At 43.4% G+C, this 18746-nt stretch overlaps 1 protein-coding gene and 1 long non-coding RNA gene across 14 annotated transcripts in view; one reads left to right on the forward strand and one right to left on the reverse strand.

Moving 5' to 3' along the window:
• Positions 1-18746, reverse strand: part of ARHGEF33 (Rho guanine nucleotide exchange factor 33) — a 101467-nt gene that overhangs the window by 45058 nt on the left and 37663 nt on the right. For all 12 annotated transcript variants that reach the window (XM_089326521.1, XM_089326520.1, XM_089326514.1 and 9 more), the window contains 3 exons: positions 15836-16000; positions 15394-15515; positions 7585-7727 (listed from right to left, as the gene is read on the reverse strand). In XM_089326521.1, coding sequence (XP_089182647.1) covers positions 7585-7727; positions 15394-15515; positions 15836-16000 — 430 coding nt within the window. The remainder of the gene's footprint in view (positions 1-7584; positions 7728-15393; positions 15516-15835; positions 16001-18746) is intronic.
• On the forward strand, positions 2044-4662 carry LOC149128137 (uncharacterized). Of its 2 annotated transcripts, none has more exons than XR_016229692.1 (3): positions 2044-2440; positions 3340-3445; positions 3978-4662. It is a non-coding gene; the product is annotated as an uncharacterized LOC149128137 (long non-coding RNA). The 2 variants fall into 2 exon arrangements; XR_016229691.1 differs by having other exon boundaries at positions 2046-2440; positions 3340-3383.

The raw sequence follows: 18746 nt of genomic DNA on the forward strand, positions 1-18746 counted from the left end.
TTGAAAAAATTGAAGGGCTGGCGCTCTGGTGTAGTGGGTAAAGCCACCACCTGCAGTGCCAGCATCTCATATGGGCGCCAGTTTGAGTCCCAGTTGCTCCACTTTTAATCTAGTTCTCTTCTATGGCTTGGGAAGGCAGCAGAAAATGGTCCAAGTCCTTGGGCTCCTGTACTCACATGGGAGACCTGGAAGAGACTCCTGGCTCCTGGTTTCAGATCGACTTAGTTCCAGCCAATGCAGCCATCTGGGGAGTGAAGCAGTGGATAAAAGATTCTCTCTCTCTCTCTTCCTACCTCTCTGCTCTCTGTAGCTCTGCCTTTCAAATAAATAAATAAATAAATCTTTAAAAAAAGGAAAAGATTGAAAAAATGGGAATTAAGAAACGGAAGCTAGAAAGTAGAACATATCTTTAAAAAAGAATAGCTTTTGATTGTCTTGAGCAAGAATAGGTCAGGGGTAGGAGGCAAACTTTATTAAAAAATTTTTTTCTTGAAAATGCCTTGGGTGGAGGAGGTAACCCAAAGGAAAAACATGCTTAGTCCTGTAATATGACATTTTCAAACTTGTCAGTTACACAGTTATAAGGCATATAAATTAAGCTTTTGCATCACAGGGCTTACATTAGGGGGCTGCTTTCTCAAATGGAGGATTAGCCATTTGTGGTCAGCAGCCTCACCTCTTGGCATTTATGCCTTTATGTAAGCCCCTCCCTTGGGTGGGAGCTGAATTGAGTGCTTAGCTTCCAATGAATGGAATATGGAGGAAAGGATTGAATGCCACTTCCAAGATTAGGTCATTAAAAGATTGTGGCAGAAAATACAGCTAAAGATTTTAAGAAGCTATTATGGGGCCGGCGCTGTGGCTCACTAGGCTAATCCTCCACCTAGCAGCACCGGCACACCGGGTTTTAGTCCCAGTCGGGGCGCCGGATTCTTTCCCGGTTGCCCCTCTTCCAGGCCAGCTCTCTGCTGTGGCCAGGGAGTGCAGTGGAGGATGGCCCAAGTCCTTGGGCCCTGCACCCCATGGGAGACCAGGAGAAGCACCTGGCTCCTGCCTTCGGATTAGCGTGGTGTGCCGGCCGCAGCATGCCGGCCGCGGCGGCCATTGGAGGGTGAACCAACGGCAAAGGAAGACCTTTCTCTCTGTCTCTCTCTCTCACTGTCCACTTTGCCTGTCAAAAAAAAAAAAAAAGAAAAAAAAAGAAAAAGAAAAAAAAGAAGCTATTACGGAGGAAACTGCTGTATTGTTCTACTTTGTATGTTAGTTACACGTGTGTACATATTGTATGTCTACATGGAAAATTTATTTATTAAGGGCTCTGTTTTAATTGGCTTATAGATAAAAGATTTCTCAAATTTAAACTGCTAAATTAATCAAAGATATGTTTTTTGGTTCATGTGACCTAAATCTCTGTACCAGATGTTTTAAATTTGTTGGTAGAAAGAAACTAAAAATGCTTAAGTCATTGACATGTTTATATGAAGAATTGAGCTAGAAAATTGCAGGCCCAAACCTCCTTCCCCAAAGCTGAAACCCTGTGGGGCAGGGGTTGTATAGTTTCAGTTCCTTATCTTTACAGCTGCACCTGTGTGAGGATAAGCAGCCAAAGCTGTGTAACCCTTGCCTCACCCGCCATTAATGCATCAATCAATTCTAGGAGATGGCCTTTGAACTCCCCGCACATGCTTTGAGTTTCCCGAGGTGTGAGTTGATTTGCTAATGAGCTTCCCATGGTGTGAGATGATTTGCTAGTCTCTGAAAACCCTATAAAAACCCTGACCCTTGACTTCTCGGGGCTGCTCTGTTCCTGCGTGTTCAGAGAGCCCCAGCATGCTGGATCAACCCTGACCCTTGACTTCTCAGGGCTGCTCTATTCCTGAGTTCAGAGAGCCCCAGCATGCTGGATCAATAAACCCCTTGCTGATTGCATGAGAGTATCTCTTGGAGTCGTTCCTTGGGCGGCAGATGCTTCTCAACCCTAACAGTACTTGGGTTTGCTGGCCAAACAAGTTACACTTGTGTTGGATATTTAAGCGATGTTTCCAAATACACGTATTCTTGTCCTGAAACTTATAGAAGGTGGTAGCTTTGGGATCTGCAAGGAGGGAAGGCCTACACATCCGGGAATGGAGAGGCCTACTTCCAGGGAAGAAAGTCCTTGTCAAGGTCCCTGCGGGTGCCTAAAGGTCAACCAATGAGGATCAGACCCGCCTCAACCTTTAACTCCCATGCCCTGAATCTATAAAAGGAGCTCTCCCAATCTCTGACGTGCGACTTTCCTGGCCCCCGCTCTGTTGCTCTGTTGGGACCGGGGAACCTCTCCCAGGAGCGGAACCCCAATAAAAGCCTGTGGATTAATTGATTCGTCTGCCTGGGAAGATCCGTTACGTGCCCGCCGGACACCTTACAGAAGGCATTGGACCTTTGGGTCAATGTTTTCGTAAGCTGTATTTAATAGTTACAATTGCTTGCTAAGTTTTCATTTGATATTAAGTTACTGACAGTAAGTGATCTGGGAAGTCTGACTTGTTCCCTCACTTCTCTATTCTCTTCAAGATGGGAAAATGATTCTATTCTGAAGGACTCTCCATTAAGATGTATGGTTAGATCTCTAAACCTTATAAAAGGAGTGGCTGGGGTCGGCTCTGTGGCATAGCAAGTAAAGGCACTGCCTGCAGTGCCAGCATCCCATATGGGCATGAGTCCTGGCTGCTCTATTTCCAAACCTTGTCTCTGCTATGGCCTGGGAAAGCAGCAGAAGATGGCCCAAGTCCTTGGGTCTCTGTACCCGTGTGGGAGACTAGAAGAGACTCTTGTCTCCTGGCTTCGGACCAGTGTAGCTCTGGCCGTTGCAGCCATCTGGGGAGTGAACCAATGGCTAGAAGACCTACCCTCCCTTCCCTCTCTCTCTCTGCCTCAGCCTCTGCTTATCTGTAACTCTGCCTTTCAGATAAATAAATATTTTTTTTAAAAAGGGATGGCTGACATTTTTCTGTAATAATAGCATAGCCAAAATGAGAGTTTAAATTTTGATTTCAGAGCTAGATTTACTTTGCCATGGGCACAATAAACAGGCAAAACCTCCCTTTTCAAATCAAATGAAGGGGGAGAAAGCTTTAATAATGAGTTCAAATTTTATAGATAAGATGGTCATCATGTTTGATGTTAAAGTGAACCCATAGCTTTCCTCATGGGCATTGTCTACAACACAGAAAAACCACTATCAGAATATGCCTATGATTGTAGATTCCTAGCTTAGGCTGCCAAAGATTAGGAATGGGACTGAGCACCCCCTTGACTTATATCCTCTTAAAGGTCTCCTCTGGTCTGTTTTAACAGAAACCATGAGGAAGAAGAAGCTAGGCAGCAGAAGCAATGAAAAGGTAGGTGGCAGGCCAATTAATGGCTGCTTTCACAGTGATCTGCCATCAAGGAGAACTAACAGGTCAGTCCACTGCAAATGGCATTGGTTTTCGATATGGAAAACCAGGGCTTCGGTAGAAGTCAGCTTATGAAGAGCCCTGGCAGCTCTGCAAGCCAAGAGTTGGGTCACTGGAAATGGAACTGCCCTGGAGCCAAAGGACTCCCAGTTCAGAACCACATACCATGTTGGCTCTTAGCTGAAAAGCCCTTCACTCAGCCCAGCTTCCAAAGAAACCACTGCTGTTGAGGGGATGGCCAAGTAGGGTCAGTAACATTGCAGGCAGAACTGTAAATTTCCTTTTAGAGATGTCACCTATCTTCTATTCAGGCCAGCTCGGTAATGAAAGTCAACAGGGTGCTTTCCCCAAGGAGGCTCACATCTCTATGATGTCTCTTCTGGTACCCCATGTGAAGAGAGAGAGGTCTGAGCCTCACAGCTGATCAGGCCTGACAGCCCACCTGATTGTTATCAGGCCCATTCTGTTGGTATCTATTTGTTGTTTAGACAGCAACTTTCTGAGGTCCTCTAATAATGATTCTGTTCTTTGTTTTAGACCCTGTAAGTTTGATCTGCTTGTTAGATTCGTTTTCTCCAGACTTGATACAGTGAAATCCTAGACGGCCATGCACATGAAAGGTTGGATGGAAGCAGTTTCTGCAAGCTGGCACTGCATCTCCTCAAAAAGCCACCTCCTGCTGAGACACCACCACCTGCTGCAACCCTGTCTTGACTGCCATTCCCAAAGACGCCCTTTTCAGCAGGAAGCAACCAGAGCAGACATCTCCCAGTTCCCCTAACAGAAGTTAGGGTCCATTCTTCTGGGGGTGGAATGTGAGGAGTCAGATAGGTTAATAGGTAGTCAGGGTGATCCCAGTGGTGCAAAATCTTTAGCAAGGTCAAAAGTGCCTGCCTGCCCACTCCTTGAAAGCTTCCTATCTTATCATGAGAATAGCAAGGGAGTGACAATTCCTTCTGAGCTCCTAGTTTATTATAAAGTAAATTAGGTATCCCATCCTTCTGATGGCTCTTTTTGTTTTGTCATGAGCAAGCCTGATAGGATAAAAGATTGCAAATCAGATCTTTTGTTGGGTTTTGTCCCAGCCTTGTAACTGAATGTTAAGTTTTTTTCTTCCCCAAAGTTGTGCTTAAAAACTCCAGTACCACTGACCCCTTCCAGTTTTTCCATCTCTTGGAGCCCCCTCCATGCTACTCTGGCTGGAGGTCTTTGACTCTAATAAATCTTGCTTTTAAATTAAAAAAAAAAAAAAAGACTGTGGCTTCTGTCTTGAGCATTCTGTTAGATCACTTGCTCTAGCAGACACCAGCTGCCTGTGTTCACATGAGATGACAGCAATGGCTCACACCATTATGGCAACCTCCTGAGAGGCCTTGAGCCAAAGGCAGCCGGCTAAGCTACACAGATCCCTGACACAGAGAAAATGTGAAATAACAAACGTTTGCTATTTTAAACTACTGCATTTGGGGGTAATAGATAACAGTGGAGCCATTTTATAATTAAGAGTGGGCAAGCCAATTTCTGAAAGTCTGAATTTTTAATCCTGATTTGTTGGTTTTCTTTTTTTATTTGACAGGTAGAGTCAAAGACAGTGAGAGAGAGACAGACAGAGAGACAGGTCTTCCCTCCGTTGGTTTACTCCCCAAATTGTCACCACAGCTGGTGCTGCACTGATCCAAAACCAGGAGCCAGGTCTCTCCTCCTGGTCTCCCATGTGAGTGCAGGGACCCAAGCACTTGGGCCATCCTCCACTACCCTCCCAGGCCACAGCAGAGAACTGGACTGGAAGAGGAGCAATCGGGACCAGAACCCAGTGCCACAGGTGGAGGACCAATCAAGTGAGCCACGGCACCAGCCCCAATCCTGAATTTTAACAACAGCTGCTACCAGTTGTATCTAGAATATCTTATTATGGCACATTATTACCAAATTTCTGAAGCAACTCAGTAGAATAAACTATGACCACATCTTTATGGCAGGAAGGAACCAAACAGCTAATTTAAAACTATATGGGGGCCGGCGCTGCGGCGCAGCGGGTTAATGCCCTGGCCTGAAGCACTGGCATCCCATATGGGTGCCAGTTCTAGTCCTGGCTGCTCCTCTTCCAATCCAGGTCTCTGCTATGGCCTGGGAAAGCAGTAGAGGATGGCCCAAGTCCTTGGGCCCCTGCACCTGTGAGACCTGAGCCTGGATCAAGGTGTAACTATTTTAATTAGGCCTCCATCTTGTAACTTGCGCCTGACCAGGCCCTGAACTCTGAGCCAGAAGCTCCTAAAAGTAAATAAATGAACTCCCCTTGTGATAAACTCTCCTAGCAACAGCCGATTAGAAGATAACAGAGAAATACCTAGAGTTTCTGGTGTCTTCTCAGGGCAGATAAGGTGATTGATAGCTACCTGAGACCCTGCAGTTCAGCACGTACACCCCATCAGCTCGGACCCTATACTTCAGCCAATCATTCAAAAGGCATCAACCCCAAAGCCATCCAACCACTTTAGTAGGTCCATTCCTGCCACTGGATGCACTAATCAATTCTAAGAGATGTGCTTTGAATTTCCCGCGGGATGAGATGATTTGCTAGATGGTACCATGATGTATAGAATGTCTCTGAAAACCCTATAAAAACCCTGACCCTCAACTCCTCGGGGCTGCTCTGTTCCTGCATGTTCAGAGAGCCCCAGCATGCTGGTCTGAATAAACCCTTTGCTGATTGCATGAGAGTGTCTCTTGGAGTCGTTCCTTCGGCGGACGCTGCTCGACCCTAACACACCCACATGGGAGACCCAGAAGAAACTCCTGGCTCCTGGCTTTGGATCAGCACAGCTCCAGCTACTGCGGCCAACTGGGGAGTGAACCATCGGATGAAAGACCCCTCTCTCTCTGCCTCTCCTCTCTCTGTGTAACTCTGACTTTTAAATAAATAAATAAATCTTTAATAAAAAAAAACCATATGGACACTGGAATTATCTGGATCAGCTGTTTTCAATGGATTCAACAAATCCTGTGACTATTCTTTTCCCTGGGGACTAAAGATACAGAAATTGCTTTACAAATACAATTTTTCATTTTACATCTGTGAACATGTTTATCTGTCATTGACCTGGCCTTGACCTGACTTTTACTTTCCAAGCTCATCCTGTATTCTCCCCAAGCAAGTACCACCTTTGACAAGTACACATTGCTCTCCATGTCATACGGAAAGTAGAGCCATGCACTGGATCCACTCACCAGATGAATCAAGTTTTCCCAGGCTGTGCCTGTCAGTCTCTAAAATAACTACTCAATGGGTAAAAAAATTAAAAATCACATTTAGAAAAGCAAATCTTTACTTTGAAGCATACCCATTAAAAGTAATTTGATTTAGGTTTTTAGATTCAGTTACTCAGAGCAAGCTTATTATCTGTGAATGTATAAACCAAATTGCTCCATTCCCAATAAAAAAGAAAATCACCTACCCCGTTTTTGAGGAATTCACACTTGGTGAAAAATTATTGAGCCTATCTTTTTAGTACTTTCTACATAAGACCAAAGAGGAAGAAGAAAGATCATCTATACAATGACAATATCTCCTTCCCTTTTTCTGTGTAGAGGTGCTTTGTTGAGTCTACAAAGACATAGCAAACGTTTTTAGCTTCTTTTTCCTGAGTTCAATATAACTCAACAACTAAGATTCCTAGAAAAGCCAGTTTTCTCAGTACTCTTGAACGCCATCTCCTAATTTCTATCCTAACAGGATTAGGGATGTGTCTGGTTACTGTTTCAGCCCAAAAGACAGCACCAGATCTGGTTTTCAGAGAAAGATAGGTACTCAGTTACATCACCAATAACATATTTTATTAGAATGACTATTTTAAAAAATATTCTCACTTATGGGATGTATAATATTGATTGTGCAACAAATTGCTTTTAATTCAACTGAAACTTAGAAGAACTCAGATTGTATTTCCTCCAAAGAGAAAATCATTAAAATTCAGAACATGCTCATGTTCTCTTAGATCCTCTGAATCCTTGTAAATTCAATAACAGAAGGGAAAAAAATGGCAACACACCATTTTCCTTTAGTAAAGACAGAGGACTTGTTACTTAAGCCTTAGGAATCATGAAAACACACATGGTTAGATCAATATGATTTTGTGAATGGTACCTTTTTCATAGGCCTGAGAAGGCAAAAGGTTGGTAAAATCTTCACTTGGAAGGACAGGCTCTGGGATGTTGATGGAACGGAAAGGACTTCCCTGTGCTTGTGCAGGTCCAGCTTGTGGGCTATGTTCTTCTTTCTGAGTTTTCCTAGGGAAGAGAAATGTAGACAAGACTGTTTACATTCTTAGTACATAATAGGCAAGGTGGTGATTCAGTTCAGAACAACTTAGGAAAATGTCTGAAATATATAAATTGCTGTTTTTGTAAATAAAAAATGATCCAATACCAGCAATTCATATTTTTCAACTTAATTCATCAGCTGGAGGAAAAAACTTCAAGTTTCTACAAATCCTTTTCTAATTATAGTATCTACATTCTTATTTTTCTGTTATTGACATCTCTACCATCAGGATCTTTAGTAGTGATATTGTGCTTGGGATAACAAAGCACCTCAAGGTACTAGGAGACAGACAGAAGGTCTTCAACTGAAAACAACAGCTCATTCTCTAGGATCACACTAATATTATTTCCATATTTCTATTTTACATTTTATAATATTAAGATAATAAAGATTATATTTGTTCAGTAGAGAAATTTAACTTGATTATATTTGGTTGAGACATGGTTTAACAAATTTATTTTCATTATGGAAGTAAAATAATAGCATTAAAAAAGTTTTAGAAAACTTATAAGAAAATCATTGGTTAACCCACTATCTTAATACAATAATCATTTTAAAATATATATCTTTCAAGTTGTTATTCAAGTTATTCCAGTTGTCTATATGAGTTTTTACAGTTGTAACCCAAGTATACATGCCATTTTATATCATTTTTGTTTCACATTATATTTTATTAAATGCATTTTTCTATGTAATAGTTACCATCCATTTTTATGTCAACCAACTTCTGTGGCTCTATAACCTCCATTATGTGCTGGCTCATGGAGCACCATAGCTAGCTAGCTGCATAAATATATAGTGGAGAAATCTGTTCTTGGTATCTCCATACAAACCATTGCTATGGTTTTTGTGGGGAGCAATTCGGACTATACTGTTACTGGAATTAAGATTTATTCTATGCATCTGCTCTCCCACAATATGGCGCTGGGAGAGAAGTAAACAGCTTCTACCCAGCTGCCTCTCACCAACTTGACAAGCTGCAGGAGCTGCTCCTGATTGGAGGAGAGCGGCGTGCTCGGCGTGTGGGCAGCCGAGTTGGGATTGGTGGAGAGGACTATATAGGAGGAGAGAGACGGCATGGTGGTGTGGGTTGGTTGGAGAGTGCGTTGGAGAGTTCGCGGGGAAGTTCGTTACTTCGTTCTTTCTCATTTCTCTCTACTCATTCTTGCTTTGGGAGTTTGCTGTTTACTTATTCTTACTTTACTATAGAAAGGACTTGTAAAAAAAGGGAACAACAAGCGCCCGGTCCGGTGCGGCTCCTCCACGTGCGGAGGAGCAGCAAGTGGTGCCGTGACTCGGATAGGAAACCTGGGAGGGAAAGACCGGGAAGAAGTGGGAAATTACTGGAGAGAGAGACTAGCAAAGAGCCTAGGGGAAGGCCGGACGGAAAGAGTGCCGGTGAAAAGCTAGTCAGAACCTAGGAAAAAAGCCGCGGGGGAAGAAAATTAGAAGCTAGGAAGGAGGTATTAACTGGGAACGTCTGGGAGACTCAGTCTTCCATTACGCTCACTGCTCCAACATGTCACAGACGGTACAGACAATGGAGTTCTTTGGCTACTCTTTGCCCACTGGCTACCTCTTCCTCCTCCTGGGCACCATCCTCTGTTTCTCCCTAAAGATCATCTATGGGCTAAATATGGTTTCTCTCTCTCTCTCTTCCTACTCCCCACCTCGTCGCAGCTTTTCCTCTAAGCAAGGGAAACGAGGGGGGAGGAAAATTCATGCATTCGTAAGAGCAATCGTAGAGACGTCCCCCTGGTTTCCACAGCAGTGGAGGCAGGTGGGACGGAAAATGCGCGAGGCTGGGGAACCGATAGAAGTGCTGAAGCTGTGGCAACTCGTTGATCAGGTGCTTCAGAACCCCACGGAAGGGATCGAGTTGTTGCTTAATGAGGGGAGTGAAATGCAGGAAGAATTATGGCAGGGCAGCCAGGCGAGCAACTATTGTAACGAACAAGTGAGAAGAAAATCAAAGAAGGATTTAGAGAGCCAGGAAGCTTATGGGGGGGAGAAGGAAGCTGAGGAGGGAACCTCGCCCCCGAGAGAGATGCCTGGCCATACAAGGCTGGCAAATTCAACCATAAAGGATGAATCACCACCCCGGTATCGCCCATTGGTACTACCAAAGTTTCCTCCTGTAAAGAAAAGCCCCTTTTTTCCCCATGAGATTGAAGAAGAGTGGGAGGAAGAAGGAGTGATGGAGGGAGTAGGTATGCAGGAGGAGCTAGAAAGGCCAAGAACCGAAAACAAGCAAAGGGGAGCTGTTTATAGAAAACCTGCTTGGGAGCAGTACCAGGAACCAGGCCAGGTGTTTCCTGTAATTCAGGATCCACAGGGAAACAGGGGATGGACGCCTCTTGACCATAAATTACTTAAAGAGTTGCAGCAATCAGTACAATTGTATGGGCCCCATGCAAGTTACACTCAGGCAATCCTTGATAACATCGGGCAGCAAGGCCTAATACCTGAGGATTGGAGAAACTTAGTAAAGGCGGTGTTAGGCGGGGGCGACTTCCTCTTGTGGTTAGCTGCCTATAAAGAATTTGCGCGAGAATATTCAAAGCAGAACTATCAAACAGGGAATCAAGCATGGGATGAGGAAATGTTAAATGGAGAAGGGCGATTTGCCAGTCCCGATGAGCAGGCCCGATTACCAACAGCTGTCCTCTTACAGGTGAGAGAAATAGTAAGAAGAGCCTGGAAGGTGATACCCAGAAAAGGAGAAGTAAGACACAGCCTAACTAAGATAGTACAGGGCCCTACTGAGCCTTACGCTGATTTCGTGAACCGATTAATGGAAGCAGCAGGAAACATTTTCGAAACCGTGGAAGAAGCAATGCCCTTAGTCAAAAGATTGGCGTATGAACAGGCCAATAAAACATGTCGGGAAGCTCTTAGACCATGGCAGCATAAGGACATCCCTACCTTTTTGAAAATCTGTAGGGATGTCATGGATGATGTAGTTTCTGGATCACATGCTGCAGTAGCAGTAACCCGACAATTTAGACAGAACATGAGGGGACGTATATGCTTTAGATGTGGTCGAGAAGGGCATCTAATGAGGGAATGTAGGGCCAGATTTCCAGCCCGAGATCGGCAGGGCATAGAGAACTCGAGAAGACCAGGCCTTTGCCCACGCTGTAGAAGAGGAAATCATTGGGTCAGTGAATGTTACTTTAAAATAAACAGCGCAGGCAATCCCCTGAGGATGCCAAATGAGCCGGGCCCCATAAGAAGATCAGGTGTATATGGTCAACAGCAAAAAAACGGAATGTGGGCCCCTGCACCCCGGGGCCAAAACAATCGGTGGGTGCCACGGTCCCAAAACCAAATATTTACCGCGCAGAGTTACGAGCCACCGAATATTCGGTACTGACACCTCAAATGGGGCCACAAGCCATAGAGGTGAGGGCAGAAACAATTTCAGCGGAGCATAACGGACTTGGAATAATCGTAGGAAAAGAAACAAATGCTTTGAGAGGCCTAATGGTCATCACCGGAGTCATTCAATTACCTTGTGATAAGTTAAAAGTGCTAATACAATCTACAAAGGGTATTATTCAAATCAAACCAGAAGAACCTGTGGCTCAAATACTGATCATGATTGGAGCGCAGGATGTTCATGGACCCCAAGGGGAGAAATTTGCAGCCTTGTCCCTATCTCTAGCAGATCGACCTCTGTGGACCTTAACCATTAGAGGAAAGTCGATTCAGGGCCTGCTAGACACAGGTGCGGATGTAAGTATAATTTCGGAAAATGATTGGCCGAAGTCATGGCCCCTTCAGCCAGGAGATAATACTTTAGTAGGCCTAGGTGCAGCCATGACACCATCAAGGAGTGCTCAGGTGCTTCGTTGGCAGGATCAAGAAGGGAACAAGGGAAATGTGCAACCTTATGTTAGTGCACTCCCCATCACATTATGGGGAAGAGACATTTTAGAACAATTGGGACTGACGTTAACAAATGAGGATCAATTGGAGAGTTCTACAGAACGGCGTATTATGTATAAAAAAGGGATATCAGGAGAGAGGATTAGGCTCCAGAGAAGGCAGAAGGGACCTAGCCCAGCCCAAAGGCGATTTTAAAAGACAGGACACGGGTTTTTCGTGGGGGCCACTGAGATGCAGCCGCTGCCACTGTCATGGCTGGACAACAAGCCAAAGTGGATACCACAGTGGCCCCTTACCCAGGAAAAGTTGGCTGCGGTAAATGATATAGTATCACAACAATTAGAGGCAGGCCATTTGCAACCATCAACCTCCCCATGGAATACGCCAATATTCGTGATAAAGAAAAAATCAGGGAAATACCGGTTGTTGCATGATTTACGGGCTGTTAATCAGCAGATGCAACCCATGGGGGCATTGCAACCCGGACTCCCGGTTCCTACTATGATTCCAAAGCATTGGCCACTAATAGTACTCGATCTGAAGGACTGCTTTTTTAGCATACCTCTACATGAACAAGACACTCAGAGGTTTGCTTTCACCGTACCTTCCATTAATCATCAAGGTCCCGACAAAAGATATGAATGGAAGGTGCTTCCCCAAGGAATGACCAACAGTCCTGCCATATGCCAGCTATATGTTGACCAGGCAGTAGAGCCGGTTCGACAACAGTGCCCAAAGGTACAAATTTTACACTACATGGATGACTTGTTAATAACGGCTGAAAGTGAAAGTCACCTAATGGAAGCATATAAGCTGCTGCTATTATATTTGGAAAAAGTTGGGTTACAAGTAGCGCCAGAGAAGATACAAAAAGGGGAAGTAGTACAGTACTTAGGACTTAAAGTAACTTCTGAAAAGGTAACCCCATTAGAATTTGAAATTGCAATAGATGGGTTACAGACCCTTAATGACTTCCAAAAATTATGTGGCAATTTAAATTGGTTGAGGCCCTATTGTAAATTAACCACCGAAGATATGATGCCATTATTCAATATTTTAGAAGGAGATGCCCAGCTTGATTCCCCTCGTAGATTGACAATAGAAGCCCGCTTGGCGTTACAGAAAATTGAAAAACAAATTAAAGCAATGCAGATGGAAAGATGTGATCCACAACAAGCCCTAGAAATATTAATTTTTATGGAACAGCTGTATCCCTTCGCAGTCATTTGGCAAGGAGGACCCTTGTTGTTTGTATACCCACATTCACATGCACCACGTGTACTATACACCCAAGGCATTGCGGTGGCTGATTTAATATTAACAGCAATAAAAAAGGCGACAGAAATGGCGGGGAAGACTCCAAAGCGATGTGTAGTTCCCTTTGCTCAAGAGGCAGTAGAAGCCTTTACAAGGGAATGCTGGCAATGGGCATACATAGTTCTCATTCTACAAATAGAGATTGACAATCACTACCCTCGCCATCCATTTGTTAACTTCTGCACACAGGTTTCAATAAAACGGGTGCAGAAGGTGCGAAGGGATCCAATTCAAGGGGCAGTTACCGTATTTACGGATGGAGCTAAAGGCGGAACAGGAGCAGCTATATTTAACAATCAACGATATTTTGTTTTAACAGCATCCCCTTCTCCACAACATGCAGAATTAGCTATTATCGCAACAGTATTACGCAGAGAGAGTGCACCCATGAATATTTTGTCTGATAGTGCATATGTGGTGAATGCAGTTCAGATGCTCGCTACACAGTGCCTTATTCTTAAATCCTCCTCAGTCTATTCTTATCTAAGTGAAATTCAGGGGTTATTAAATCAAAGAGAGCATGCTATTTACATAGGCCACATAAGAGCTCATTCTAATTTACCTGGCCCACTTACTCGAGGAAACATGATGGCAGATCACTATTCAAGATTCTTGCTTGCATGCACTGCTTTGGAACAAGCTAAAGAATATCACTCTAAATGGCATGTTAACACCCACACTTTAAGTTTTAAATTTAATATTCCCCGCAAGCAAGCAGAAGATATCATTAGATCCTGTGAAAAGTGCGTTGTTACCATAGTTCCAAAGATTCCTGCGGGAGCCAATCCCCGTGGCCTTAAACCAGGACATATCTGGCAGATGGACGTTACACATATCCCCTCTTTTGGGCGACAAAGCTGTGTTCACGTCACTGTAGATACATACTCAGGTGTAATTATGGCCACAGCCATGAATAAAGAAGGAGTACAACAAGTAATCCAACACTGCTTGCAGGCTTTTGCAGCCTGGGGAGTTCCTCATGTGATCAAAACGGATAACGGCCCAGCGTATACATCAAAGCGTTTTGCTGCATTTTTGAAAGAATTCGGAATCTCCCATATTACTGGTATTCCATACAATCCACAGGGGCAAGCTGTGGTAGAACGCGCTCACTTATATTTAAAAAATTTAATAATTAAACAAAAAGGGGGAATAGGGGAAATGGCCACATCCAACAAGGACGTCTTGGCCCTAGCTCTTTATACAATTAATTTTTTGAACAAGAAAAAGAACGGTAAAACACCTGCAGAAATGCATACTCAATCAGCTGATAAGGAATCAATACAGTGGGTAATGTGGAAGGATTTACAGGACAACCAATGGAAAGGCCCGTTCCCCTTACTCAGAAGAGTACGAGGCGCCGTTTGTTTTTTTCCACAGGGTGCGGCACAACCAATATGGACCCCTGAGAGAAGAATTCGGTTGATAAACCTGCCAGCAGAAGATCTAGAAGAAGAAAACTCCATTTGAGGAAGAAAACAATGAATAACCAATCCCTGGGATCTTTGGAATACGGGACATTTTTCAACAAACTCTGAAGTAGCACGACAAACAAGAGTCAATAGCATGAAGATCACACTGAACTTTACACAGGCGCATATCAACGCCAAAAAATAAAAAGAAAGGGGGATCTGTGGGGAGCAATTCGGACTATACTGTTACTGGAATTAAGATTTATTCTATGCATCTGCTCTCCCACAATATGGCGCTGGGAGAGAAGTAAACAGCTTCTACCCAGCTGCCTCTCACCAACTTGACAAGCTGCAGGAGCTGCTCCTGATTGGAGGAGAGCGGCGTGCTCGGCGTGTGGGCAGCCGAGTTGGGATTGGTGGAGAGGACTATATAGGAGGAGAGAGACGGCATGGTGGTGTGGGTTGGTTGGAGAGTGCGTTGGAGAGTTCGCGGGGAAGTTCGTTACTTCGTTCTTTCTCATTTCTCTCTACTCATTCTTGCTTTGGGAGTTTGCTGTTTACTTATTCTTACTTTACTATAGAAAGGACTTGTAAAAAAAGGGAACAACAAGCGCCCGGTCCGGTGCGGCTCCTCCACGTGCGGAGGAGCAGCAGTTTTACCTTGGGTAAATATTTAAAATTTTTATTTACTCGAGAGGGAGAGAGAAATAGGGGCAGTTAGAGTTCCTACCCTATGGTTCCCTCCTCAAATGCCCATGATGACCAGAGCCAGGCCAGAGCTGAAGCCAGGAGCTGGAAACTTGATTCGGGGGTGGCAGGTACCCAACTATTTGATACATCATCTGCTGTACCAGGTTTGCACGAGCAAGAGTTGGCACCAGCAAGAAGCTGGTGTCAGGAAGTGGAGCGGGGCTTTGAACTCAGCACTCTGACTTGGAACACAGACTACTCAACTGGTGTCTTAATCTCTAAGCCAAATGCTTGACCTTGTTAGAGTTTTTAAGGAACTCACTTAGCTTTAACTTTTCGAGATTCTCTCCGCTTCTCCTGCTGAAGCTGTTCGATTTTCTGCTGCATTTCTTCTTGTTTGGAAGTGATGGCCTGGATCATTGACATGGCATTGCTCAGCTCTTCCTAAAAATACAAGTTGCTAACTTTTAAACTGGCACATGGGGTAAAACTATGTAACACAATATCTAATACAATATAAGCTTTTATACATACTTACTGAATGAATGAATGAGAAAAGAAAATTTTGCTTCTAATATGGCCCCTAATTTTACCAAAGAGCTCCAAGAAAGAAAAACAAAAAAAGGCATGTTTCCATGATAACTAGTAAGTGGCCTTAAAGAGAAAATTCTTATATTTGGCTGCTATGGGAAAAGGCAAGATTTCCAGTCTTGTTGCTAAGACCAATAGTCTCTTTTCAGCAGGGAACTAGAAGAGGGGCCCACCTTGAAATAGTTTAGGGAATTCTTCATCTCAGTAACTTTTTCTTCCATGGAACATCGGCAGCTCTTAACCTTCTCTTCCAGAGCATATTCTCCATGCTGAATTCTTGTCAGTTCTTGCATTGCTTCTGTGAATCCAGTTTTGAGTTCCGAGGCTAGGGCCTGCAACTAAATAAGGCATGACAAGTGAATTTGCTTTGCTATAAATTACTACATATGGCACCATTTGTCCCTGGAATTTTTCTTTTGTTTGAGCAATCAGGCTCCTGCAAACTTACAGATTTTACTAGTATACTGAAGTTTGGATAACTGAAGGCAACCTTGGCCTCATTCATGTAGGGAAGACTGTCTTGTTTATACAGCACATGCTAAATGTTGATATGTGACAAACAAGTAAGCAATTAATTAAGATTACTCCTTGGGCCAGCATTGTGGCATAGTAGGTTAAGCTTCTGACTGCGATACCAGCATCCCATGTGACACCTGTTCATGTCCCAGCTGCTCCACTTCCCATCCAGCTCCCTGCTAATGGCCTGGGAAAGCAGAGGAAGATGGCCCAAGTGCTTGGGCCCCTGCACCCACATGGGATACCTGGAAGAAGCTCCTGGTTTCAGATCAGCCATTGTGGCCATTTGGAGAGTGAACCAGATGGAAGATCTCTCTGTCTCTCCCTCTGTCTGTAATTCTGCCTCTCAAATAAATAAATAAACCTTTTTTAAAAAGAGATTATTCCTGCAAGCTACTATTTGTTTTGAAAGGAGATTTACTTGGAAAATAATATATTCATGTATAAGACAATCTTGATCCAGCAATTCTTGAAATTCAGTGTGCAAAGATACATAGACAGGCCATATTCTCCCTGGTTATTATGAGAAGATAAGGAAATTCAGTCTTTTTTCCTTATGAAAATAAAGGATAAAAAGAATAACAACTAAGTATTACTGAGAGTTTCTTTGAAAATGAAGACGACTTTATTTCTATTTTAAAAAATATTCTTGGATGGCACCATGAAAAAGGAGGTAATAGTTCCTTATTCTGGAACTGGCACAGTGGTGCAGTATGTTAGACCACTCCTGCAAAACTGGATCCCATATGAGCACGGGTCCCAGTCCTGGCTGCTCCACTTCCAATCCAGCTCCCTGCTAATGCACCTGGGAAAACAGTACAAGATGATTCAAGTACTTGGGCCCCTCCAGGCTCTTGGCTTCTGCCTGACCCAGCCCCAGCCCTTATGGCCATCCAGGAAGAGAACCAGCAGATGGAAGATCTCTGTCTCTCTCTATCTCTATCTCTCTCCCTCAACACCACCCCTGCCCTGTAACTCTGCTTTTCAAATAAATAAATAAATCTTTTTTTTAAAGGAGGTACTTGCATTTTCAATGACACTGGGCTTTGATGCATAAGGAAGACACAAAAATAGCTACAATGGAAGGAGCTCAGCCTGTTGGTGGTAATGGTATCATCTTCAGCAGTCAAGCCTGGTTACGTAGCAGTGCACACACACTGAACTAAATTGTCAAATTGCACACCATGAAAAACTGTCAATTTTGGAGTCAGATAGGGAACAAAACCTAGCCCTCTCCACAAGTACTAAGACCTTAGGCAAGTTGGTTAACCTCTTTCTAGCAGTTTTCTCATCCATAAAATAGTTAATAGTTTCTATTTCACAGAGGTGTATTGAGAATTAAGTTAGTAAATGAAGCTAAGGTGCCTACCACAGCACATGCTTAGTACATGTGTGTTCAATAAATTTTAATTCTTTTCCCCTGTAGGCAGCAAGTCGAAAATTAAGCACAAACAGAAATATAGAGAAAATGGAGCACTTCTAAAATTCAGTTTTATTTATTGAACAAATAAAAAAAGAATTTTCAACAGACAGTAAGTTAAGAATATAATGACAATAAGCTAATAACAACATTACTTTCTTGACATTTATGATCTTGTACTCTAAGTAGAGGATCTTTGCTCCACATCCCTCTTTAAAACAGAATTGTTTAAGGTTTATTCTATCATTAAGAACTTCCACCAAGGAATGAAAGGCCTTCAAATGTACATTTCTAAACATTTTCAGAATCAGGATGTCCAAACGACTCCAGCTTGCAATGGCACCTCCCACTATAAAATATCATATTTTTAAAATTCAGTGCTTCACGGTTCACTGTGCTTCCCAACAGACTGCTGTCTAGAACTGGTGGTAGGGTAGGGGTAAATAAGAGGTCCCGAAAAGATCATTTTGAAGATGGACCGCCAAGCAGGACCTGCCAAGTGTTTGGGGACAGGAAGACTAGGAAGTAGTATGAATAGGTTTTCATTCCAATCATTTTTACTTATAATTAATCTTTATGGTGGATTTTCGGCACATGCCCTAATCCAGTCATAATGATGGCTTAACTCACCAAATCAACTACTTTCTAATCAGGCAATTTTCTTTATGTAAATTCATCTTCTATGAACAAAACAAACAACACTGATGGTTACGTAAAGTCAAAGCAAAATGTATGCAGGTTTTAAAATTGAAGGAAGTAAACTTGGCATTCAGTGTCCTGACATGCATTTTGGTTTTCTACTTGGGAAGAAAAGGGAACCACTATCCGACAGAAATAGGTTTCATCATCACTGCTCCCTTAGGTGTTTGTGTGAAGTTTCCCCTAAAGTCAAAAAGCGACAATAGAATCTTAGGGTAAAAGATTTTTCCTCCCCTGTAGAGCTCCAGCTCTCAAAAAAAAAGAACCATCACAATGATTCCCTAACAGGCACGTTCTACATGGACTCTTGGAACTCTGGAACTGTTGTGAGCTGTGAGCACTGTTCTCACCATGCACTCAAGCTTCTTCGAGCCCCTTAGGTATTTCCTATTGAAGTAACTCTTCTGCTTTATGAACAACTTCACAGCCAGGGAGGGGAAGCCACCCTA

Source organism: Oryctolagus cuniculus, chromosome 2 (genome assembly GCF_051225735.1).
Source record: "Oryctolagus cuniculus isolate XC-2025 breed Fujian yellow rabbit chromosome 2, ASM5122573v1, whole genome shotgun sequence".
NCBI classification, from domain to species: Eukaryota; Metazoa; Chordata; class Mammalia; order Lagomorpha; family Leporidae; genus Oryctolagus; species Oryctolagus cuniculus.